We start from the raw sequence: 25,771 nt of genomic DNA, 5'->3' as shown, positions 1-25,771 counted from the left end.
AAAACTGTCTTAACTGGAATGAAAGAACTCACTTTGTTATACGTCACTGTATTATTAACATATCCCCACATAAGCAAGTTTGGATGAAATAAGGCTTTTTTTTTTTTTGCAGCACTATAGCACAGAAGCATCTCTCAAGTATGGCAATGATTTTGCAATTAAAACCTGCAATTTCAGGTACGAAACCTGAGTTCCTGGGATCTAGGTGCAGAGATAGTATTTTAATACACATTCTTTTCTAACAAAGACTGAAAACTGTTCATAATAGGATTCAAAGGCTTAATTAAAAAATTACAATTTTCCCAACCCCCCTGCCCCAATCCATTACTGACTGAATTACCCATATTTAACCATAAGTTGTCGTATCCTACAACAGGAAAAAAATTCATAATTATTTTAATTATCTAATTTTAAAGCATTTAAGATTAGTTACTGTACCCTAGTTCACTCACTGCAGAGTCAGCTAGTGTGGTATTTTGTAACAGGATTCTCAGGACTATCATTGACTGTGCAGTTTGGAAAAACTACGTTTTCAGATACTTTTCAACCACGGTACAGACCAGTCTATCTAAGTGCGTTTAATCTTCTGTTTGGACTTGCCTTTATGAACCTTTACAATACAAAAAGTTTTTATAAAATTATTCCTATCATCACAATCAAGGAATGTCAAAAACTACAGAAAAAAAAGAAACATACACCCAACTGCTCACTATTAAAGCTTGGTCATTATTTAGACAAGTGATATTAATAATACTGGGAATACTGAAACATCCATCTTACAACTAAAGATAGCAACTTTACAGAATAAATGTTAAGCAATTTAATTGTTAAACAATTTAATGTGATGAGAGCTTTACAAAAGAAAGCAGTAGCCCCAAATATCTTGTGGGGATAAATGTGAACATCAAGTGTATCAAACAGGCCATACTATGTATATGTCAACAGTTCCTCAAAATTAACATGACCTTTACATATTGTTAGGGCTTACAAAATACTGTTCATGGTACTTAAACAAAAAAACGCCAGCTGTTTGCCCGACAGATTAATAGATACAAGAAACTCAGGTCTGTAGCATTTAGCTTAACACAGAATTATCTCACACATATACATCCTGTTAAGTTCTGTGAGCAGTTTCCAGTTCAGAACTAGCACAGCACTTAGCCAAATGTGAGAACAGGCACATAGAACTTAGACAACACATAAGATTCCAGACTCTTGAGAGAACTCAAAGTTTCTGCAAGATGGAGATTTATTGCCCATTTACAAAGAACAAATGGTAATTACAAGACAAATATAATAATTAAACATACAAGCTCTTGAATTGTACAAAGATACTAATTTCTCATGGTTGATGTGCATCATTCAAAACAGTGCTAGCTTTAGAGACCTTTGCAAAGATGCAGTGTAATCCCCTGCAGTTACAAGGGGACGTGACTGAACAGGTAAGACACAGATTCACCATTGTGTGTTCTTCGAATTGCCTCCGCCAGGATCATAGAAATGTCAATAAACTGAAAGAAAAATTGAGAAGAAAAATTTGATGGCATGCCAAGAGCAATAAACTGTGCTGTTTACAAACATATAAACAAACATTCCATCTACCTTTGTAGCTTTTCTTTCTAGAAAGTAATATAACATTAAAGCTTAGGCATTGAACATACACATAAGAACTGCAATAATTCCAAGTGAGAACTCAAAAATTGAGTAAGAAACCATTGACTAGGATCACTGAACAGTCATACTGTTGACTACTTCTGACAAAGGGCATGTTGTCAAAAAGCCCCACTATTCTTGCCATCAGATGGCAGTGTCTGCTGGACATAAATACAGTTTAAAAGAAGTACAACTTCTTAAGTGCTTGCCTTTTTTTCAATAAATAGCAAATGTTAAGCTTTTAAAAAATCCAGTAATGCATTTAAACTCTCAATCTTTCATGCTTTTTTCCACTCTGTACTAAGGAAAACATCCAAATGGGACACATCATTTTCCAGAAAAATTCCATTTGTATTTTTCAAGAAAAAATTAAGTCTTCTAAGACTTCTGTGGCTTCCTCAACAGAATAAGTTCCTACATGCAAATATTGTATGATGAATATTGATTAAAAAAAGGAAAAAAAAATCTGTCAACTTTACATTGGTCTTTCATAATCAAGCATACTCAAGCAAGTACAAAACGTTTTGAAGTGCTCTATTACATTACCTGAATCCCCCCATGACAGTTCTTTAGTATGTTTTAGCAAAATGTTTTGCAAACAATGTATTTAAGAATATTAATTTCATCTCAAGGCACAAATTCTAGCACCAGTGAGCAGTCAATACAAAGACTGAGTCTAAAGGAATGACATAAAACCATCACTGTACCTGTATTTTTGGACAATGTTTCATTTTCTCCTCCTGGGGGATTGTGTTAGTTACCACAACGGCCTCAAACGATGCATTATTAATCCGAGAGAGAGCAGGACCAGAAAATATGCCATGAGTGAGAATGGCATAAACTTTAGTAGCTCCAGCAGACATTAACCTGTAGAACACACAAAAACAGCATGCTGTGATGCAAGTTTACATACATGGCTGTAGATGAAGCTGGGTACAAATCTCTAAAATACATTTTACTTACAAAGTCCTACATATAAAATATCTACAAAATAATTCAGATATTTGTATAACCTGAAAGTTTGAATTGTCTCAGGAAAATCCCCAATAAAAATTATAATTAAATTTAAAAGTTCTTATTTGCAGCAGTGATACTAACCTATAACACTGGCCTTTTTTTGACCATATCAGCAAAACATAAAAATGAACTCCAGTACAAGCTTGCTATCTTAACCAGGCAAAAAATAAGTAGGTTGGATGGCAGCTTTCACAACTCTATTGTGCCTCCATTATTGGCCTTTATTTTCATTTGCAATTCAAACAGTTCTGCTTCGAAGGAGTTTCTAAGGAAGAAGAAATGTTAATGATTAAAAGCCTAGCTTTCTGCAAGGTTGTGGGAAGACATGCTGCTTATCCAAGCACACAGTGAAGTGATGCATGAAGAGGAAAAAATATAAATCAAAGAACTAGAACACCTTGTGAATGAGTCAAAATATCCTAATTTATTTTCTAATGGCCTCAATGCCTCCAGATGCTCAGCTATGTCCTACCTGCTTCTCTAGCCTTAGAAACTGAGGCTCTGAGGAATGGCATTTTATCAGATCTTCACAAAGGCACAGGAGGAAGCACAAGAGAGAGGGGGAAAAAAAGACAAAAATCACAGAAGCATCATCTCATTTTATAATGACTTAACAGAATTGAAGTTTTCTGGTCATTTTCTGCACTACATTTAGTACCTGCAGCCTACAAGGAGTATCCATCACAACATGGTGAGTGCGTACCACGTGTGTATACTTGAGTTTGCACTTAAGCAAGTTGATCTGTTGTATCTGAAAATATCTCTTTTAGTTCATCTGCTTGGCATGCATCTAGGTTGCTGAGACAAAAAGAGTTCTAGGGAGTATTTTGGTGTGCAAGTTTAATTATACACAAAGCACATCCCACCTGGATTTGACATTAATGAAAAACACTAGTTCGTGCCGAAAACATGATATAAGGCAGCATCACTGATACAAAAGCATCTTTCTTAGTGAACACTGCAGATAAAATGAAGGTGATTGACAGTTTTAGAATTTGGTCTCTAGAAATGTACTGTAGTTAAATAAAGAGTGTTTCTTTCAAAACAGGAAAGAAATAAAGGTTTTTGACAGGAATTGACTTCCTCTACACACAAGAGTATTTAAAAAATGTTGGTTAGGCAATTTGTGATTTTGATCTGCAAAGGGCACAGTCTAGAAGAATACTATGAGGTGTGATGTAGATTAGAATGCAGATAGCAAACAACTACACAACATCTCTGCAAAATTTCATCCATTCCCATGAAGATGATAAGAAACATATGACTATATGAATCCTTCTTCCATGAGTTTTTGACATCCTTTATATAGGTGCAAACAGCAAGTCTGCAGCTAAAGACTAAACTCACAGGATCATCTTTACTTCAAACTACCAAGAAGAATGTCTAGCTCACTTGTTGCTTTCATACTGCTTCCCACATCATTCTCCTGTGGAAATTTGTATCTCGTAGCTTGGACAGGTATACTCTTCAGTGGGTAAAAGACTGGTTGGATGGCTGGGCCCAGAGAGTGGTAGTGAATGGAGTGATATCCAGCTGGCAGCCAGTCACTAGCAGGGTTCCCCTAGTGACCCATTTGACACCTTTATTGGGGATCTGGACAAGTGGATTGAGGGCAGCCTCAGTTAAGTTTGCAGGTAGCACCAAGTTGGGTGGTAGTGTTGATCTGCCTGAGGGCAGGAAGGTTCTGCAGAGGGTTGGACAGGCTGGATGAATGGGCTGAGGCCATTTGTATGAGGTTCAATAAGGCCAAGTACTAGGTCCTGAACTTTGGTCACAACAGCCCATGAAGTGCTACAGGCCCAGGGAAGAGTGGCTGGAAAGCTGCCTGCTGGGAAAGGACCCGAGGATGCTGGTTGAGAACCAGATGAACGTGAGCCTGCCCTACTACTAACCTGAAAAGAACCAACATAAAGGCACCTGGAAACTCAAATACTCCTTTCTACTTAGCACTGCTAGAGCCTTAGGATAGTGGGTCTACATTCACAGGCTCCACTTCAAGAAGCAGAACAGCTGGAAGGAATCCAGAAGGTATCACAATTGAACAGAAGCCTACAAACCTTGTGCAAAGGCTGGACAAACTCAAGCGACTCAAGTCTAGAGGGAAATAAACTCTTCAACTAGCTTTCAGATGAAAGACAGGAAAACTTATGGTCACCTCCCCAGATGAAAAGGCAGGTAGTTTTATACTTAAGACGTACAGTGAAGATTAAGATTACATTTGCATTGGACAGTCTGGCAAAAATAAGAGTGTTAAATCCAGTAAAGCTTTGTGAAAAATTGCCTAAGGAGAGTGGAAAGGCTCCATGATGAGGTTCAAGGAGGGAATAATTTTTGACCTGTTGTTTCTGTCTTGGAACTGTAAAGTACACTAGATAGCCCAAGTCCTTTTCAAGTTATATGACATTTTATTTATTCTGTGTTCTTCCTACATGCAGATTGTATTTCTGTTAATATTTTCTCAATTTCACGTTCTAAAGGACACAACTGAATCACAGAACTGGGACCTTTCGACTCAAGGGTCAGAATGACTTTATACTACAGAGATCAGGTTGGGTTATAGGCTTTGAGGACAGCTGTATCCATCAGCTGTGCAGCGAGACAATGGGCCAGATCATAATAATACTTACTTGTCTGCTGCATGGCATATTGTGCCACATGTGTCAGCCATATCATCAACAAGAATTGCTACTCTGTCTTTCACATCACCAACCAAGACCATTCTGTCCACTTCATTTGCCTTCTTTCTTTCCTTATGAATGAGAGCAAATTCCACATTCAGTCTGTCAGCAATTGAAGTAACCCTAAGTTACAGGAAGAAATACAACACGTTTAGAGAACCATTTAAAAAGAAAAAAACAGTCATAGAGATGTATTTGTCACAAAACACAGTTTTTGTCTTCTGATTTTCAAATTACCACAGCAAAAATTTTGCAAGGAAAGAGACAGGTAGAAACCATCTTAATTCATTGCTAATAAATACAACCAGAGTGTCTTAAGCTATACCCCAAAACCAGAGTTTTTAATTGAGTTGATTTTGGTTTTCTGTCATTCAGTGCCTGGCTTTGAAAACATTTTTGCTATTCACAAGCTTTTATTAAGCTGCTGCAATACTAGTCACACTAGGTAATTTAAAGTAGGGAGAAGTTAATTCTAAGCCTACGGGAAAATGCCCTTTAACATTCTAACTGAAAAATACCATTGCAGGATTTAAAACCAAGCCAAAGGGGAAAAAACAAGTTAATAGTGATTAATAATTTTTTCCACAGTACTTGACTAGCAATCAAGTAGCTTATTTCATTAATAATTCCCTTAGCGTACATCTGCTTGACAAAGATCTTTTCAAACTCTTCAGGGTGACCTCTGGTGGCCAAACTCCCCATAATGAAATTCACTTGTTACAGACTTCTGATTGCTTTTTTCCCAGTTTGTTTAAAATAAAGTTCTTAGGTATAAAGAGACAGAAATAAACAATTCCATACTTTTTTCTAAATGCTGATGCAACCTTGCAGCCTGGCTTTTTTAGATTGTTATGTAGAATCTTGTTTACAAGGTTATTAACATGCAGGGTTAATAGAGAAAAGTTGTTTCTTTACCACTTAAATAAGGAAGTTTTAGTTACTGTATTTCAAGAAATGGACAAATAACAAAAAATCAAAAAACTTTGGCTTTTTTTATGAACAGTATAGTTTCATAGTAAGTCTCAATACCTCAGAAGCATTAAGATATCAATAGAATTTCCATGTTTTATTTCAGTTACAACATCTAATAAGCTGGGGAAAAGCCAAGCAAGTGCTAAGAAACAAAAGATAATTCAAGTATTTTAAGTGTGTTCAAGAACATGAATTTATTTTAAATTAATATTTACAGATTTAAATTTTAAGATAAGTCATGTTCAATTTTCATGTTTCAATTAACATTTATTAATTTTTTATTAAGTTTTATTTTTAAGTTCTACATACTTTAAATGGAAAGGCCAAACAATTTTCTTTGTTTTATTACAGGAGATGAAGGAGAAGCTATGAATTTATTGAAGCAACATTTCCCCCTACTTCACCAGAAGCTGGTTGGTTGCATTAAAACAGAAAGATTAAAGACAGACTGTACTATCTATACTGAATACAGTGAGAGTGATTTTTGAAAAATAAACTTTTATGATTAATTTGATAATGCACAAATATTTGGTAGGGGAAGAAATGCTGACTTCAGACTTGAATTCTGAGCAAAGATTGCGTTTTGTGTAAAAAACAAAACCAACATAAAGCCAAATGCAAAAATAACAGTACCCTGATAGGAGCGAACAAAGAAATTTAACTGAATGATTATTTAGAATGCTTTCTATGTTATTCACATCTTTAACTTGATTAATCTAAAAAGAAAAAACTAGGAGTTCTACTCAGTCTTATTTCCCTAAAAATCATTACAACATGAATGCTCACAACAGACTCAAGGACTTCAATTAAAATCAAATTATGACAGTCATTCACACTTATCCCCATGCTACATTCCAGACATTTTAATTGCTATGGGCTTACAGGAGTCTTACTTCATTTATCTTTTTTCCCCTCTGCAGCAGCAGCATGAGCAATAAAACCTGAGATTGAGCATTTTGCCTCAGTGGCATGCTTTATGACCTCACCAGCCAGTCTGCTTCTGAGTTTTGGCATTGGTTTATGCTCAATCAATACCAAATAGAGTCTGCTAAATGAGTAACATATGCTGTGAATGAAGAAAGCCTCCAATGAACTCAATTTTCTATTTTTACCCTTCGCCACTTAAACTTTCATTCCCTTTTCTGGTATTTATAGTGCAAAACTTGGGGTCAGTAGGTTTACATTTGGAATGCAATAATGTAAAGAAAAAAGAAATATGAGTCAAGCAAGCTCTTACCTAAATGCCAGCAGGTACAGTGGGAATAGGCCATATGCTTTGACAGAGAAGGGAAGCTTAGGCAATTCCAGAGCGAAGCAGGAAGAGGTGCAGCAACTTGACTAAAGAAGCAAGCAGCAGGAAAAATCTCTTCCCTCTGGTGGAGGGATTCAGCTAATGAGGCCATATCCAGGGAGAGAGAAAAATATCTTCTTTAGAGTATAGAAAGCTCCTGAACGTTTTCAAGCATGAGCTTCATTGGAAGAACTAGTTGTTCTGTTTCTACAATGCAGCTGGATTCATCAGTGATGTGCCCTATATCTTGCACAATTCATAGAGGAATATAGAAGGCTAGACAAACTAGATCATTAACCACTAATTACATGTATATCTAATTATTTTAGGCTTGTATGGTACCTTTTTGCACCACCTGCATCAGGTGAGACTATGATACAGTTTCTCCACTCGGGAATGTTCTCTTTAATCCACTGCAGGACTGCAGGTTCTGCATACAGGTTATCTACTGGAATGTCAAAGAAACCCTAGTCCAAAAGAGAAAGATTTTCATGAATATGTGTTTGTATCTTACCTGGAACGAACACAAAGGGTAAGAATCAAGCCTTTGCCTTTCATGAATGGTAGAACTTCTTTAGTATTTTACACTTGTCAATTCTGCTTTTAATACTACTGTCAAATGCTGCTGAAGTCAAGTAAATACTAAGGTCTTTAAAAATATCACCCAAGAGTAGCGAAAAAGAAAACAGGTGTTCTCAATTGATATAAAAACCAGAAAAGATTATCACCTTCAGGCACTCAAGTAAATTCATGATAGTGAAAAGCTCTCCAAAAATCCACTGAATAATACTCAGTTTCCATAAATTTCAACTGCTTGACATTAACAGCAGTATTTCAACATGGGGAGGATTGAAATTAATATGGAATCTTTGTACAAGTTGTAGAAACAAGAAATCTTGTTTAGACCTTTTTATTTATGTGTCAGCCATCTAGCATAATAAGAAATTTTGATTAAACTGAGTGCTAGAAGTGAAAGATATGGTGTTTTCTACCAAAAATAAGTTCTCTTAAAAAAGAAAGTACACATGAGGATAACAAATTATGTCTGGTCTGTGTCTGAGGCAAAGGTTTTCTGGTTTGCTGGATTCAGCAGTAAGCCAGATAAGGTTGCCAGGCTCCATCTCCACTTCTTTTAAGAAAATACTACACCCTTGGTTGTAACAAGAAAACTCTACCTAGGGCAACACTATAATCTCTGTAAAGGCTAAGATTAAGAGAACTTGTCCCAAGCCAGGATAGTTTATGCTCTGAAAGCTCTTACATTAGACTTGGCAAATTCTACCAAACACTCAAATGCATAAATATTTGCAGTAACTGCAAAAATCACCCCATAAAATCAAGACTAGCCTCTGTCTAAAAAGGAATTTAATTAGAAACAGGTAGCAAGACTTTATCGGAACCCTAGCAGTTATGTACATAACCTTTCCATATAATGACCAAAATCCCAGAGAATTACTATCAGTTTGTCACATTAATTCAGTAGAGCTTCTAGGCACAACAGGTAAGAACCAACAGTTACCTGGATCTGAGAAGCATGCAAGTCCATGGTGATGATGTGGTCAGCCCCTGCAACTGATAGCATGTTGGCAACAAGTTTTGCAGAGATTGGTGCACGGCTCTGAGGAATAAAGCACAAAAGTTTACATTTAAAAAAATATTTCTACTAGATGCAAGGAATTAGAAGATTAGTTATTTTTTCCTTTACAGTATTCATAATCTAGATATGAAAAATTTCAGGACTTTAGCCAAACCAGCCTGTCAATCTTGCTAGTAGGGTTTTGTTTTGAAACTCAATAAAGCATTTAGGAATATCTAAATCAGTTCGCACAGTCTGCTTAATAATGCTCTGCATTAAAGAGATAAAATTTAGGATATAGTTTTCTAATTCCTCTACTTAAAATTTTCAGCTAACTTTTTCATAGGCAAAAGGCAATCTTTATTTCTCTAAGCCTGAACTCTACATAAACACTAAATTTTATCTTGCTCTAAGAAACATTGCAAAACCCAAAGATCAAAGGCAAAATAAACCAAACTTCTGAGAAGACTGCTTTAAAACAATGTTAGTATTAGTCATTTCTTCATAACACAATAAAGCTTGTAGCAGATCCTTGTTTGCAGGGACATTTTTGTTTTTTACACTGACTGTTTTTAAAATTTATGTTTAATTCCTGGATGCAATTAGGAGTCTAGAACTCCCGAAAGGGACAGGGGAGTACGAAGAAATCTGAAGTAGAAAGAAAGACAGAAGAATAAAAATCTTACTAGAAAAGTTAATGCCAATGTCAAGAGGTTTTTCAAAGCATCAAGGGTGCAGAATAAACGAATAAGAAAAAAAAAAAGGAAACTACAACTGGAGGATACTTCACTCTTTTAGTTACTCCAAGTTTTTTTCATTTTTTTTTAAGCTCTATAAAAACCTATGTTTCTTTAGACAGTTTATTATTACTGTCTCATTGTCTAAACAAGAACTCTGAACAATCACTAAACAAAACCTCCTGTTTCCTTTTGCTATTCTTTAAATAAGGCTAATAGCTGGCAGTAACATTAGCACGAAGGCAGAACCGCAAATCAGAGTTTCCATCTGAGTATCAGACTGTTTTCTGCTGGCACAGTATTCTCTCCTGCTACATCTCTTTATCAAATAGCCTCATTTCACCTCCCAGGAACTTCCTCTCTTTCCAGCCCATACACACAATTACAATTACAGAGTACCTCTGCTTTCCTTCCATTGATGCTCAAGGGCATAAATGCCAATGAGCTGAATCACTGACAACTTAGCCTGGATGCTATTCCATCTGGGTCCTATCAGGAAGCCAGCATTTTCATCAAAATTGTTCCTAGTTTAGGTGGACACTGGGCATTTCTCTTTTAACCTGCAGAATGACAACACACTTCCAGAATAGAAACTGAGATATTGCAGTCTCGTTTTATGGCCAGATCGAGTTTATCACTACCATTACTGAAATTCTTCATTTTGAAAACCATCCCTTTTGGGTCTTGTGTTGCACAGAACATCACCACCATTTTTTCTGTGTAAGATACACAGAAAGCAGATGCAACAGCCAGTGCTTCCCTAGATCCCTGCAATTCAGATGCATATTGCTCCCAGAAGAGTTTATCATCATTAGTGCTTCAGCACAGTTGATTTTTCATTTACAGAGGACAATGCTGCTCTTCATTTAAGTTCAGTTCTGTAAGTTGTCCAAAGTTTTCTGGATATTTCTATTATTACTAGCAAATTTTTGTTCATGCCATTTGAATTCCTGTTCACTTCAGCTCATTTTTGCATCTGACATTTTTAAGCTGGACTAAAAAATATTCTCAAATATTTGTCAACATCTAACAAAAGAATACTTGGTATCTACTCTTTTCATTCTATTGCAGTATTCTCTCACCAGCTCTTTGCAAAGGTCTAGTTTAATGCCTCCACTAAGCTGGACTAACAGGCAAATCTGAAATGAGAGGCTTGGTCTCCTGCTTGTACTATCCTATCTTTCCAGGTGAGACACTTCCCTTGTGCTGTACACTAGGACTTGTCTGAAGCAGCAGCCAGGTGAGTCAGCTCAAACAGAAGAGAAAGGAAAAGAAAATGGCAAACCAGACCAGTCCTACTGGTAGAAACAAGTAACTAGTTCCGGCTAGCAGCTAAAGGCAAATTAAATTATTTTCAGAGTGTGGTTTTGGCATTTCCACTCCACCCAGCACACTGAGTTTTGTCGAATTTTTTCATTTCTGTTCAATGTGGATACCATTCCGTTTGTCTCATGTATCAATATCATGAGTATCACCATGACAAAAAGCCCCAAATAAAATACTTTCCTGCATCCCATACTAATGCATACATTACCAGTTGGTACTTCTTTCAGCTGCTGGCCTTTCAGGCTGCCTTCCCAGAAGGAAGAACTTGAAGTTTTACCACTAGGTAACTTCTTTTAGCAGATATGCACACATCACAGATTGCCTACATGTTGGTGGACAGAGGGTCTTGGAAGGAAAGATAGCCAGATACCAATACCTGTTCCTTAAAAATGGGCTATTAGGAGATTAAGACAAAATAAGCTCGCAGCTGACAGTTTCCTTTACACAAAATTGTGCATTAAAAGAAAAACCACATGACATATTTAGGATTTGCTTGCTTGCATAGGAAGTAAGTTTTGTGCTACATTATGATGCAAATTAATGAAGATTATTTTAAAACAAAAATAAAGTATATTCATGGGAACCTCAGATAACCCGGCCTCATGATTCAGAAACTTGGATGACAAAGGTGGGTGAGAACTCATTATTTTCCTTATAGTTTGTAAGGTTTGCTTCTGATGGGAGAGGTAAGAACACAGATTCACAGTATTCATTGCTCAATTCTTTGATGTAATTTTAGATTATTTTCAGAATTAGTAGTGTGAAATGCAGCATTAGATTATGTACAGAAACTAAATTGTTAAAAAAATCACTTGAATTACCAGTGGCAGGGGGAATCCACAAAGCTAATATAAACAACCTCACAAAAGTAACTGCACAAAGGACACATAGCTGAAAGTAAAAGTTGTCCATCAAGATCAAAGCTCCATTGCCTTTAAGCATCTTAGTAAATTGCCTTGCTCAATATTCATCACATGCACACTGAATGGAAAAAAAAAGAAGATCAAAGAAAGCCCAAAGATTTATAATTGGAACTTTCACTTCCAAGAAAGCCAGTTGTGAAGTGTATGGATACTGAATGTTCACTAATGCATTACCCAAATTTATAATTTCAAAAATGAGATATACTTTGAAGCCTCAGAAATTGACAGCCATTATCTTGAATGTCCAAATATTTTTTTTTTTAACTAGAATCTAGGGGTTTTCTTGTAGCAAATTATTCCACAGGATTACTGTCATGGCCTAGGTGAAACACAACTGAAATCAAGAAGTGAAACTGAAAATGTTCCTAGTTATACATAATGTAACCCAGTAAGTTTCACCCTTTAAGGCCATATTAATGGAAATGCATAGTGTTAGATAAAAAAAAAAAAAGATACCTACCCAACGCTCCACGGATCCCTTCTACAAATCAAAAAAACAAAGTTACATGAGCTGTAGAATACCAATCTCGCCTGTCACTGTACTTCTAACTTATCTCAAAGGCATCTCTGCTGCATCCTACATAAATGTGTTCTGCCCACAGCATGGAAGGTTGGCATAATTGGAGGATGCATAAATGCAGTTATAGTCAAAGCACAGAAACATCTGATCTATTTTTAAGTTTAGCTAGCTTGTGCATCAGAAATAGTCTGGTTTAGGACAGCACTTGGCTGAATCTAAATTAATATACTGACTTTTCTATCATTCTCAGTAAGCCTTTTTTTAAAATCTGTTTCTCAATTTAAAGATCGTCCAGGTTTAGTGCTAAAATTTTCAGAGTAGATTAGGCCCTTTCCTTACATAAATAAATGGAGAGCACTTTCATTGTTCTCAGGAATCATAACTGCACCAGAGCTACAACAAATACATGATTATTTTAAGGAGCAGGGACTCAGTCTATTAAGTTTGTAATGAATTAAAGTTAATAACTTAAATTTGAACTAGAAAACATCCATCTACTGAAGGCTATATTGCTTCAGTTCATAATCAAGCAAACTACAGCAACGTCTTCCACCATAGAAGAAAATCTGTGTACGACCACAGGAAGAAAATGGCTGGCACTTTACTGACACTTCAGGCAGAACACAAAGCTTGTGCACTCATGATGGGTCAAAGACCAAGTGATCTGATGCAAGCAGGAGGGAAGATGTCCCTGTCAATAAGCTGCCTAATGTTGACAGCTGTATTATAGATTATTTTGCAACACAGAGGTCAACTACCAAGGTTAATTTCCAAAGATGGCAAACATTTTCTCAATTGCAAAACTGAGGGGAAAGAAACCCCCACAAACAACAACAACAAAAAAAATTTGCCACAGTTGTGGAACTCAGTGACACACAGAACAGTCTGGGAAAAAAAAATCTCAAAATCTCTATTAATCAAAATCACTTTCCTAGCCTATTCATTTTCAGACGGCATGTCTGAAATACAAAATGTTTCTGGGTGGCATGCACTGTGCCACCATACTGGGAGGTTAAAATGTCTCTGCAAGTCTGCCTCACAGAATTTGGGTACCCTTGACAAGACAATTTAGATGCATGGAAACTTTGGAATATACTCATCCTTTTCCTACATCAAGACCTTAGAGGATGGTACAGCAGAACTTCCCTATATTATGTGGGAGCTCAAAACACAGTGAGATGCCTTCCCTTTGTTTCAACAAAACACCCTTTCAAGGTAACTTGAACTTCATATATTTTAATATAAAGTATTTCACCCCTTCTGATCAAGGGAAAGCATCGTCCACTACAAAACACAGCAAAAATGAAGTACCAAGAGATGTAGGCAAAGAATAGGGTCCTACTTTTTAATTCCTGAATTCTGTTTTTGGAAGTATAACAAGTAGACCTTCATAGTAGTAGAACGGTATTACAAAGCCTGCACTTAAAGAATCAATATACCAGAAAATAAGTTTTTTTTTTTTTTTTTTTTTTTTTTTTAGTTCTTGTCTAAGATATCACAGGCTGACTACATATTTTGTATATTACATATTTTGTAATAACTGCTATTACTTTCAGCTTCTCCATTACTTCATTCCTGTTATGTTTTTTATCTAAAAGAATATAAACACTAATGGAAAGCTTGTAGAATGATTTGCCTGATGCCCAAAGTGAAGGAGAGGGGGCAGTCCATTTACAGGAAGTAAAGGAGAGAAATCTCAAAAAAATACAGCCACTTCTAAAAATACAACCACTGCAACTCAATCTTTAAAGCCAAATTCACACTTATTATTTCTTTTCAAGTGAGCTTAGGTAAAAGTGCCATTCATATAACCTATCAAAGGGTTTTTTCTGTATATATAGTAGAGATACAAAGTCTACTTCGCTATTTTTTAAAATCAATTTCACTTTCCACAGAGGGTTTGTTACTGAGTTACCAACTTAGCTGAACTGATATATTTATCAGTTATGACAGATAAAATTCAGGAAAAGGACAATAAAACTAGGAGAGTATTTATGGGGTTTCCATACAATTTCTTTTTTTTCATAAATAAAAATAATTATTACAGATATATATTTTTAATCTGTCTGGCAACATAAAGCAATGTTTTTGTTAATTTCTGTTATGTATTGTGGATTTTATCAGTTCCTTCCATTTTGTTCTGTTTAACCATATAGCATAAAACCTACCTACATAATTATAGCATTTTGAACTTGGTATTTAATTCCATGCAATTAAAATGTTTAGAAAGGTGTACTTTGCATTAATAGGGATTTAAAACCTAAAAAAACTTTGATAAAGCAGGATAAACAATCCCATAAAATGTGGTTTGCAAACAAAGTACTCTGCAACAGACCACATAACATAGGATATACCTACTTTAGCATGTCAATTATCAAAGCACAAGCAAAAAATAATTTATTGTCTCACTTCATTCATGTGTGGATAAAATAATTGAACATTTTGCCAAGAGAAAATGATGGGGGGGAGGGGGGTGAAAAATCAAATCTTTCAAATCACTTGTTTATTAAAATTATTAATCTCCAAAAATGTCAAGTGAGCAAGCTGAACAGAAGCCTTCCAAAATGAAAATTCTTACCTACCTTGTCTTTCTTATCTTGTCTGGCATATGGAAAACATGGAATTACAGCAGTCACTCTGGAGGATGATGCAATCTTGCAAGCATTGATCATGATGAGTAGTTCCATTAAGTTGTCATTTATTTCTCCACAGCCACTCTGGATAATATACACATCTTCTCCTCTCACACTTTCACCAATCTCTACACTGAAAGAGCAGGAGATTATAATTTCAACACTTAAATTTCTGCAAAAAACATTGCTTAAAAAAAACAAAAACACAAAACCCCAAAAAACAAAAACAAACAAAAAAACCCCCTCCACTTATGCTTTAACAAACTACCATAGGGTTTGTGTAAACTTCCCATTTAGAGTAGGATTATTTTTACAGTGATTTTGACTCAATATAAGCCAGTATGGTCTTCATCAGGTCAGCACCAACCAGCAGCTATAAAATCTACACCATGATGTTCAAGTAAAGTGCTTTTAAAAGAAAAAAAATATAACAGAAAAACTAAGAAGGCTACTAATCAACAGCTCACCATGGCTCAGCTTTCATGTTGTGTCAGCTGTTCTCTGACTGCTCTGACTGTGCTTACATGCTTTGGTTCCTTATGTGAGTATCTAAGGTTTTTTGTTCTTCCACAGATTTAAAAACAAATTCTGGGATCAATCACTGCTCACACTACAGAATTCAAAAATTAAATACAGCTTAAAAACCGACACTAAAAATAAAACAAAACTGTTGAATGTGCATTCTTTCTCAATTCTAGATACAAAAAAAGCAAAAGACATCTACTGCTGACGCACATTAACTTTTCGCACCTGTTACTCCAAAACTTACATGTAAATATAACAGAAAACCTTCATTTTTCCTTAAATCCATGTACAATGTACACGAAACACACAGACTTCCTAAATAATTAAGTGATCAGACCTTGCAAATCCATGCTCTACTATGTTAATCTCAGTTATTAAATGCTACAATGTATCAAACCCTTATTTAAAAGGTTGTATCTTTACCCAAGACACAAATAAGCAGAAGTTTCAATCTGGAAACCATCCAAATGGCCCAGATGTGGGGAGAATAATTTCTCTAATGGGTCCTTCAGTGCTGAGGCTCACTCAAGTAAAACACAGTCCTAACAAGGTTGTTTATCAACTCTCAGGGTGCTATGTAAGACTCACAAGCTTTCCACAGAAAAGAATTTACAGCTTTTAAACATCTTAATGATAAGCACACACATTTGATTTATCACAACCAAGATAGTTGAGTACATGCTCTCAGCTCCCCTATTAGAGTTCTCTGGTGTCCCAAACAAGCTATATAAAGATCCTGTCTTAATTTTTCTCCTTAACTGAATACATTTTTTGCCTAAGAATGCTACTAGCAGGATTTCTTAAGGTCAAAAAAAAAGCAAATCATCAAACACCAGGATTCTGGAAGGTGGTCAGAGGTGGTCAGGGACAGCATCACCTGCAGATATGTCAGGAAACCTTTTGGAAGCTTCCATCATTCCACAAAGACACAATTTTTTAGTCACAAAATTGTTACTTCCCTCTCTAAGTTTTTGATCAATGGAATGAGGCCATTCAGAGAATATTGTTTTCATCAAAATATTTTCTTAGTTTGTTTCCATTTTTTTGGAGCTGGAAAAGTTTTGGTCAGCACAATATTCTTTCAGCAAGATACGAAGTGTGATACATGATTGGAAAAACTAGCCAGGCTAAAGTAGGAGCCTTCCTGAACACAAACCCAGCTCCACATGAGGAATCTACTCACTAGCTTACAGATGTGGCTTCAATCATTATTATAGCTCTGTGGGTATCGTGACAACCTTTAAAATTTTGAATTGCACCCTGACTCAGCAGTTACAGAGACCTGCTTTATAATGAGCGTAGTCTCATACCACACTGTTGGGCTATGGCCAAAGAAAAATGATTTTATTACTCAGAAAAAAAAGGAACAGCTAATTGAACAGTCTAACATTACATACTAGGAAAAAAATTGGCTGAGTGGCAAAAGTATATGATCTTAATGTTCACTACAAACTGAAAGAACACTTGGGGCTGTTTTACTCTTTTTAAAAATGGTCACTTCTATGCACATCACTAAAAAATGACATTTTTTCAGAAAGTCAAGGAATATACTTTCAGAAAAATATAGGTCTGGTTAATACAGTGGACCTGTAGTGATGATTTTTCCATTGTCATGAATTGCATTTTTTTCTTATGATCTTAGGCTACCAAGAAACATCATCTTGTAAACAACCTAGAAAACAAACATGCTACATTTTTTTGGTGCATTTGAAAAAGAAGTGTAGCTGTGTTCTTAAGGCTAGAATGACACACTTGTCACACACAAATGTGAGTAGTCATAATTCCCAGACAACAAAAGAGAGCTGTGCAACAGATCAGTGTCTCTCATTACCTACCTTCTCAAAGATTGGTATTGAGAGATATTGTGTGGACCCAACCAACTCTGTAGACACAGAGCTGCTTATTTCACCTTCCCTGAGCCAGAGAGTAACAGATAACCAGCCACTGTGTTGCTAGTGTTCCAGCAGATACAACCTGTACTAACCACATTGGTGTTTTTCTTTTGTTTTGTTTTTTTTTGTACTGGAGGGAGGGTGGGCAATTGGCAGTTTGGGTTTGTTTCGGGTTTTTTTGCCCCTGCCCTCCTTTTTTTTTTCCATATTCAGGCAACCCATATGAGACTATAAACTATAGAATCAGTTGTTGTATTGAACTTTATGATATTCAAATTATTCAAAATATTCAAAAATACTATTATTCAAAAATATTCAAATTTTTCAGAATTTGAATATTGTATTTCAAATATCTATTACATAATACTAAGCTAATTGCAGTCAAACTCTGTGACACTTACTAACATTGCTACAAAATTCCCCCATCTATATCATGACCTTATTAACTGTTTGTAAGGTTATTTAAACAATTTCACATAGGCAGGACACAGAGGAAGGACACAAAAACAAGCTTTTGCCTCAAGATTACAAGCCTTGTTTGCTTTATGCAATTTCATCAAATTCGGCTATTTGGTAACAGTTTAAATAAATTTCTGTTCAAGAAGAGTCAACAGAACCTGTACATTAAAAGCCCTGACACCACACAATTGTGTTTAGAAGGGAAATTTACAAAAATCAATAGCCCACAAGAATAATTAACTCTGAGCCAGTTGCTTGGAATCCAGAAACACAAGGTTCCATCTGAGGATGATCCACACAAGACATGATGGATACCGAGTTTAGGTGTTGGTATCTACCTTCAACTTTCAAAGGCAGATTTGAGAGTTCAATTTAATAAGTAGAAGCTTGGACAGACTAATAACCATGAATTAAGGATACAGCATAAAAACCACTTAGGTTATAAACATATTTCAATGGTTGAAGCATCCATTAAGCAAAAATCAGAATCAGGAGTAATAGCAGATTAAGATCCTTTTGAGCTAGATTTATAGTGCAGTCCCAACTGAACTTAGGAATTATAAATTTCTACATCCTACCTAAAAACTAAACAGCTGTGGGGAAACAGGGGATGAAGTATGTAGAGCCAGACTACAAAGGTTAATAACTTAAATACATAAATAGGATGTCCAAATCCTACACTGACAAAGACTCTATGTATTTTTTTAATAATTTACAGCAGGTTAAGTTTCTAGCCATGCTTATAAAAAGTAAGATTTCTCAAGCAAATTAGATGCTAGCAAAGTAGATGTGTACATCAGGCCTTTTCAATACCCAGAGAAGAGGCCAAAAATGAAGGTCTAGGGTCCTCATACAGTGTGCAAATGAATCAATATCTCAAAAATGATCAAACAAATCCACATGCTGAGTTGGCAATTCATTGAAACCCAGCCAATGGCAAGCACCGAGAAGCAGGGTGTGTTTGACCTCCTGCCTTTGGGAACACATTTTGCAGAGTAAAGTCAATGCAAGAGTTTCAACTTACTGGGCAAATATTTCAACGGATGTGATGTTACATAAAGTGAGTACCAACAAAGCCCAAAACAACAAATAAAAATGCCCAAGTTGGTTTTAAGTCTATAGGGATCCCATATCTCCTGGCACCCATGGTCTCCCCTCAGCTCTAGGCTCTTCCACTTTGATTAACAGTTCCAAGACAAACTTCCTATATATCTCCATTAACAGCTGCCCAGTTCTAATGCACAGCAACACTATGGTAAATACAAGAAGATAGGAAATATCTTGTTCCCCTCCACTGGTACACAGCCTGCCACCGCAAGAGGAAAACACCTTTTCTTGAGAAAGTTCTATGTTTAACAATATGCAGTCCAAAAACCACCCTCAAAAATTTAGAGACAAATGTCTAACAAGCCTGAACACGTGCAAAAGCTCTTCAAAGGCTGACTACCTTCAAACTCTGCGCTTAAGGACACCTAGGGACTGTAAGCCATTATTCACACATCAGGGGTTTTTGTTTGGCTTTATTTTTATTTTTTGGGGGGGGGTGGGAGGGGTAGATGTTATGTTTTTTTGGTTTTTAGGTGTTTTTTTTGGGGGGGATGTTTGTTTTTTTTTGTTTTTTTTTTTTTTTAGTTTCAAGTATTTAGCATCTACTCAAAGACAAAGTGCACAGTATATGGCAAAGCCAAAAAGTTGGAGTCTCAAACCAAAAGCTTTAAAGGATCTGGGACCTTTTCCAATTCAAAGAAATGAACAATGCAATAAGTGGCCACATTTGCTGCATCTTCAATTCCCTATACCAACAAAACACTGTTGTGGCTTTAACACATACAGTGCTGTCCAGAAACAGTTTTTACCTTCTTCAACCAAGCTGGTAAAATCTGTTTCTCCAGCCTCTTCTTGCTCATGACAGTGCAAGTGAGCTGGGAAAGAGGGGAACAGCTGCCCCCACTGAGAAGGGCAAACCACAACCAGCCCTGCTGGAAATCACTTGCTCAGCAGCTGGGCAGTATGAAGAAACAATTCCCATCCCAGTGTGTCCCTAATGCCTACTGTCTTCAAGTGTTCTAACACCAGTTTGTTACCTGAGCTTGCTCATTCCATGATTAGGGACCTGCAAGCACCATAACCATACTCACTGAGGGTGATGCAGCTCATGGCTCCACAGCAGCTGAACCCAAAGGAACCAGGTTACACAAGCTGCAGTGAGGTCATGTCTCATCTGAGGCAACTGCAGTACAAGGATGCTGATGAGGAAATAAAAAGGAAGCCAGGCAACAAATTGTAAACCCCTAAGATCAAAGTTTCCAAGTTTGCTCTTGATTTTTGCCAGTTATTTACTTCATGGAACAAACTAGTTTCATTTCCCCACTTAGTGTGAAATGCAGACACAAATCCATCCTGGAATGAATTCTCCAAGGAAACATCAGCTACTTTTTCCTAGCTTCCAAGATCAAATATCAGCCCACAATATCCAGTTTTAATTAACTCACAAGAAAATGGCTCCCATACCAACAGCACAGCTTTTCACATACAGCAGACAATACCCCTTTGTATTCATTTTATATTTCCTTCTGTAAAAGCCAAATGACATTCAGTTTAATTTGATGTTTCTGAAACAGTCTGACTAAGCCTATGGGTAGGAGCCCTTCAAATTCACATGTGCCAGGCAAGACATCAATGCCCTTCCTCTTGGATCGAGAAAAGCTACAGTACTCACTTCAGCCAGTGAATCTGAGAGCAAGAAACCAGGAACCTCACAGGAATAGGTGGCAGCACTAACACCTTTTACCAGGAAAAATGTGTGCAGAAGAATGTAATCTATGAGTAGTTCCTCCATTTTGAGAATAACAAGTATTTCAAGGGCAGAGTTAAAAGACTCTTTAAAGAAAGAAGAATACCCTATCTTGTAAGAAAACAAAATTATTTATGAAGTAATAAATTTAATCATATTTTTTTAATTGACTCATCAAAAATGTCTGCACTGGGGTTTAATTGTACAGCAACTCTAATTAAATGCTACCTCAGTGTATCTGAAGACAATTTTGCAAAAAGCTTTTGAGTGTTTAATATCTATTTGCATTTGTTACGCATCAGTCAAACAGTTTCATGATGCTGAGGCTACAACAGCCATCCCTGTTTAAGAACTTTCATTCCTTTCTTCTTTTCCAGCCTCAAAACTGCTGATGACAGTTGGCTTGTGGGGTTTGAAGTAGATAAACTGACTAAGCCCTCACTTCAGCCCTTATGATTTTGCCAGATAAATGAGGTGGTGCCGCCCAAGCTCCTACCATGACACTGTGGCTGGCACTAACTGACACACAAGCTATCAATAACAACAGTTATCATCCACAACCAGAGGTTATTGAGGAGTTCTGGTGCTGCCTCTGGTAGGGTTGCTTGACTTTAGTAGCCAGCTGAAGGAAAGCATTTCCAGACAGTTTAAAGGGAGGGAGGGGAAAAAATGGGGCAGTGATTGAATCTGCTAGCAATTTCCCCTACTTTCTCAGCATAGACATTACATTTACCAGCTACAGAACCTGCAAGAATACTGATTGCCTAAATTAGAAGAGGACTGTGATATTATTGCTAGATACACCAGTCTCTGTATGGATAAAAATGAGAAGTCTTCCCCATTTTAAATGTTCTGGAGCTGTAAACACACAAGCACTGACTATTCAGCCATGGTGTTTGTCACTGGTGGTCCTATCCCTGTCTAAACTCAGCATCAGTTTCTCAAACACACAGCTGCTGAGAGATGGGACTGAAACCCAAAGCCTGTTTGACGTGAAATATAATGCAACATATTTAATAACTCTTCTCTCCAGTCTGTTCCGCAAACCAGACAGCTCTCAAGTAAAAGATTTCCAGGACCTTTTGCAAGTATTTAAGCCTGGGGCTGCACAGAGTTATCAATTTACACATCATTTACATTTAAGGGAACGCAGCAAACAGCAAAACAGTTTTGAACAAAAGGTAAATCTTCTGTGCAACTTGCTAACTTAACAGATCTGGCAAAGCAAGAGTTTAACCCTCAGGCCCAGGCTTATCTGTTTGCATGAGGGATTGCTGGAGTGCCACCGGAAAGTTTATGGTTCTTTGAGCTTTTTAACTATTAGGTTTTAGTATTCTGCAATGCTCCAAGTGTATTTCATAATGCCAATACCCTTGTTTGTAAATTTTAAAATGGAATAAAAATAAAGAAAAAAGAGTACTGTGCTGGTGTTGCTGTATATAGGAAGAAGTAATATTTTGTTTATGTACACACACAGTTTAACAGTATAGACAGACTGAAAATCCAGATGCCTCATGAAAGAACCCCTCTGCATAAGTATCAACTTTAACTGCAGTTTAATTTCAGATACATGACTGAGGAATTCTCTTACTACTGTTGCTGGGGGTTTTCTTATTAAGAACATTAATCTAGAAAACAAGTCAACATCTAGAAAGATGCTGGGGTAAGTTGCTAAGAATATTGAGAAAAAACATTTGAAATACTATATAATTGGTACAACTTTACTTGCTGAAGGGGAAACTGGAAATTCAGATTAGACTCTCAAAAGAAGGAAGTCGTAAAAGGAAACAAAAAACCAAAATAAAACCCAAACACTTAAAGGTTTAAAATATTAAGGCATTTTAGTTCTGGGAATAAAAGAAATAAAAGAAAATGTCAGCCTTGCCATGTTGCAATGGAAGCAACCGGAAATAATGTTTCTAATAAATACTTTCCACATATCTGTACTACAACACTACTGCCTAAAAAAATAAACTGGCACTACTAGATTAGCTGAATCAGAGTCACCACTACCTTCTTTTCAGTGGTAGAGAGAATATTCCATACCTGGAAAAATAGGTGTATTCTGAAGCCCAGAATTTAATTAACTTATCTTATAAAATAAATATGCAAACTATGGAGATAAATTTCTACCTTGGATGAAATCTAAATCAATTTAGGTCTGCTGTTTGCTATGTTTAAAGCACAGATTAAGATAAGTGTCTCTGGAGAACAAACATTTAGACAAAAATAGACAAGTTAGCAAGAAAGTCATGCAACCAAATACGCAAGTTAAGTTTTATCATGCAGAAAGGAGATCAAAGAGCAATAAAGCAAGTATGGAGCTGGAAAGAATTGAGAGAAGATTTAAGCTTTCCATTTAATCAGGAATGAATAGAAGAGTTAGAGTGTGCAAACATTAGGTTGCATAAACACCAATGGAAAAGGTTTTATAGCAATGCCAGTGAGCATAACTAGAACAAGAGCAACAGCACTGAGAATGCAAAAATGTAGACAGAAAAGAAGGACAAGCTTTGTGAGAGCAATTTTAGAACACATCATGTTAATCTTTCAAAGGAAGCAATGAAAACATGCTTTTTCAGGAGATTCAGAACAGGAACAGATAAAAATAAACATATAAGAACCTCAGAGACCAGCCAGCTACTTACAGCAGGAACTTGTGTTTCAGAACTTGTGGCAGCCTAGACTCACATACCTACACAGAGAAGTAGTTGCAGTGTTACCAGCTCATGGGGTAAACATACCACTGTCACCTCAATCTAAAATTCTTCATTAAAATTGAGAAAATTAAATAAGTGGGTCAGAAAGCTAAGTTGACACACCGGTAAAAAGAGGCAATATTGATAGAAAAAGCATTGGCAAGCACATTCTGAGACTCCAGGTGAGCCAGCTGTCCTCACGGTTTTACACACGAATTTTTGCACTGTTATCAAAATCACTTTCTGTGTTTGGCTGGCCAGGAACCTGGTATGACTGCACTTTCAGGAGTAAGCCAAGGCCATCACAACAACTTGTAGCACTCTCACGCATGACCATCCATCTTGCATTAGGGAGTGGAGCCCTACAGAAGCTGTAGCTGGTCCACCACACACACACACACACCTGGCTGCTAATGCAAAATAAAGACCAGTCACAACAAATTCTGCAAGTGTAATTTGACCTAGACCCTTTTTAAATTTTAATCCAGCATCACCATCCCATTCTTATATCTGCCTGAATGCAGACCTACTTACAAAACTGCATGGCATACCGCAGTTCATAAAACAAAGATTTTTTTTTTTTTTTAAATCTTTAGGTAGTTACACTTATCAACTGCGTGTCTAATTATCTGCAAGCGGTGGGATGCACCTGAATCGCGGACGGGCTGGGCTGCCTGTGCAAACAGCATTCCCACCGCACAGGAGGGAGGATGTTCTTTATCCTGCCGGGGCCGTGCCAGCCCGGCTCCGGCAAGGAGCTCCCGGCGGGAGCGCTCCCGAGCTGGGCCAGCACAAGCCAGCCGGGACACCTCGGTGCGGTGCCCGTGCTCCGCGGGACGGAGCAAGGGAGGGGGAACAAGCAGGAACGAGCGCCGGACACGGCGCACCGGGCGGACCACGCCGCGCCCCCGCGGCTGCACCTGCACCGAGCCACCCGAACGAGGGTCCCGCACCGGCTCAGCCGCCCTGGCAGGACCCGCCGCCAGCCCCGGGTGACACCGGAGCGGTGACAGCGGGGCGGTGACAGCGGGGCGGGTCCCGCCTGCAGCCGCGGGGGTGTGTCCGGGGTGCGCCCGTGACGCCAGCGGGGCGTGGGAGCGAGACACGCGGCGAGGGCCGGGGCCGGAGCACTCACCTGGTCTCCTGGTTGCTGAACTTCTTGGTGACCACTTTGCCCAGCTCCAGCCCGAGCCGGTCCGCCACCCGCTGGGACAGGTCGTGGTGGGAGCTGCCGCTGAACAGCACGATGTTCGGCATGGCGGGGGCGAGCGCGGACGGGAGGGCTGGCAAGGTCGGGGCTGCGGCGAGCGCGGTAGAGGAGCGCGGGGAGCGCGGAGCGCGGTGAAATAGCGGCGGTGCGGGCCCGCCCCTGCCCCGCCGCCAGGAGCGGGAGGGACCGGGGCGGGGCGAGCCGGGGCGCCGCGGGGCACAGGTGCGGCCGGCTTCCACCGCCCCCGCTTCCACCGCCCCCGCTTCCACCGCCCCGGCTTCCACCGCCCCCGCTTCCACCGCCCCCGCTTCCACCGCCCCGGCTTCCACCGCCCCCGCTTCCACCGCCCCGGCTTCCACCGTCTCCGCTTCCACCGCCTCCGCTTCCACCGCCCCGGCTTCCACCGCCCCCGCTTCCACCGCCCCGGCTTCCACCGCCTCCGCTTCCACCGCCCCGTCCCGAGCCCGCTGCGGTCCGTGCTCCCCCCAGCCGCCTCTGGAGCGGAGTTCCCCAGGCGGGCAGAACAGAGCTCTGCCCGCGCCTCGCTCCCGCATTTGGGGAGAGGCACGAACGGAAGATCCTCACGGGGGATATCCTGCCTATGGAATATGTGGTTCAGGTGACACCGACACGTAAAAAAGCCGAATTCAGCTATAGCTAAGTTAGATAAGTATCTAACTAGTTTTACTTCGCAAAGCTGTCGCTAAATAACCCACGACCGATTTTATATAAACGCTACGCATTTTCCATTAGCGTGGTTTTGTCGACTGTTGCTTAGAAATAGGCTCGTGAGCAAAGTGCTGTCCGAAAATTGACTAACACAAAACAGCCTTAGCTTTCACGCAGAGCTGTTTTACTTGTATGTA

The 25,771-nt window shown here is 38.3% G+C and overlaps 1 protein-coding gene across 6 annotated transcripts; it reads right to left on the bottom strand.

The window, feature by feature from the left end:
* Window positions 1-1,230: 1,230 nt before the first annotated feature.
* PRPS2 (phosphoribosyl pyrophosphate synthetase 2) lies at window positions 1,231-25,305 on the bottom strand. Of its 6 annotated transcripts, XM_062488025.1 has the most exons (9): window positions 24,831-25,294; window positions 23,645-23,691; window positions 15,276-15,459; window positions 12,634-12,654; window positions 9,131-9,229; window positions 7,954-8,078; window positions 5,298-5,471; window positions 2,361-2,520; window positions 1,231-1,511 (listed from the first exon to the last, which is right to left on the bottom strand). In XM_062488025.1, the coding sequence occupies exons 3-9, from the start codon at window positions 15,378-15,380 to the stop codon at window positions 1,419-1,421; spliced, it is 777 nt and encodes a 258-aa protein (XP_062344009.1). In that variant the 5' UTR covers window positions 15,381-15,459; window positions 23,645-23,691; window positions 24,831-25,294; the 3' UTR covers window positions 1,231-1,418. The 6 variants fall into 6 exon arrangements, with proteins under 6 accessions (XP_062344009.1, XP_062344006.1, XP_062344007.1 ...); XM_062488022.1 differs by lacking the exons at window positions 12,634-12,654; window positions 23,645-23,691 and adding an exon at window positions 14,426-14,430 and having other exon boundaries at window positions 15,272-15,459; window positions 24,831-25,296; XM_062488023.1 differs by lacking the exons at window positions 12,634-12,654; window positions 23,645-23,691 and adding an exon at window positions 13,949-13,950 and having other exon boundaries at window positions 15,272-15,459; window positions 24,831-25,296.
* Between the last annotated feature and the right edge of the window lie 466 nt (window positions 25,306-25,771).

Source organism: Cinclus cinclus, chromosome 2, assembly GCF_963662255.1.
Source record: "Cinclus cinclus chromosome 2, bCinCin1.1, whole genome shotgun sequence".
Classification (NCBI taxonomy): Eukaryota; Metazoa; Chordata; class Aves; order Passeriformes; family Cinclidae; genus Cinclus; species Cinclus cinclus.
The sequence above is the reverse complement of the archived record's forward strand: the minus strand, read 5'-3'. Positions and strand labels throughout refer to the sequence as shown.

Excerpts from the sequence above, each read along its gene's own strand:
- PRPS2 (XM_062488020.1), bottom strand. The coding sequence starts at position 24,952 with ATGCCGAACATCGTGCTGTTCAGCGGCAGCTCCCACCACGACCTGTCC. Across the intron at positions 12,655-15,275 it reads GACAAGATAAGAAAGACAAG|AAGGGATCCGTGGAGCGTTG; the intron begins GTAGGTAAGAAT and ends TTTGATTTGTAG. Across the intron at positions 2,521-5,297 it reads ATATGCCATGCAGCAGACAA|GTTAATGTCTGCTGGAGCTA; the intron begins GTAAGTATTATT and ends TGTGTTCTACAG.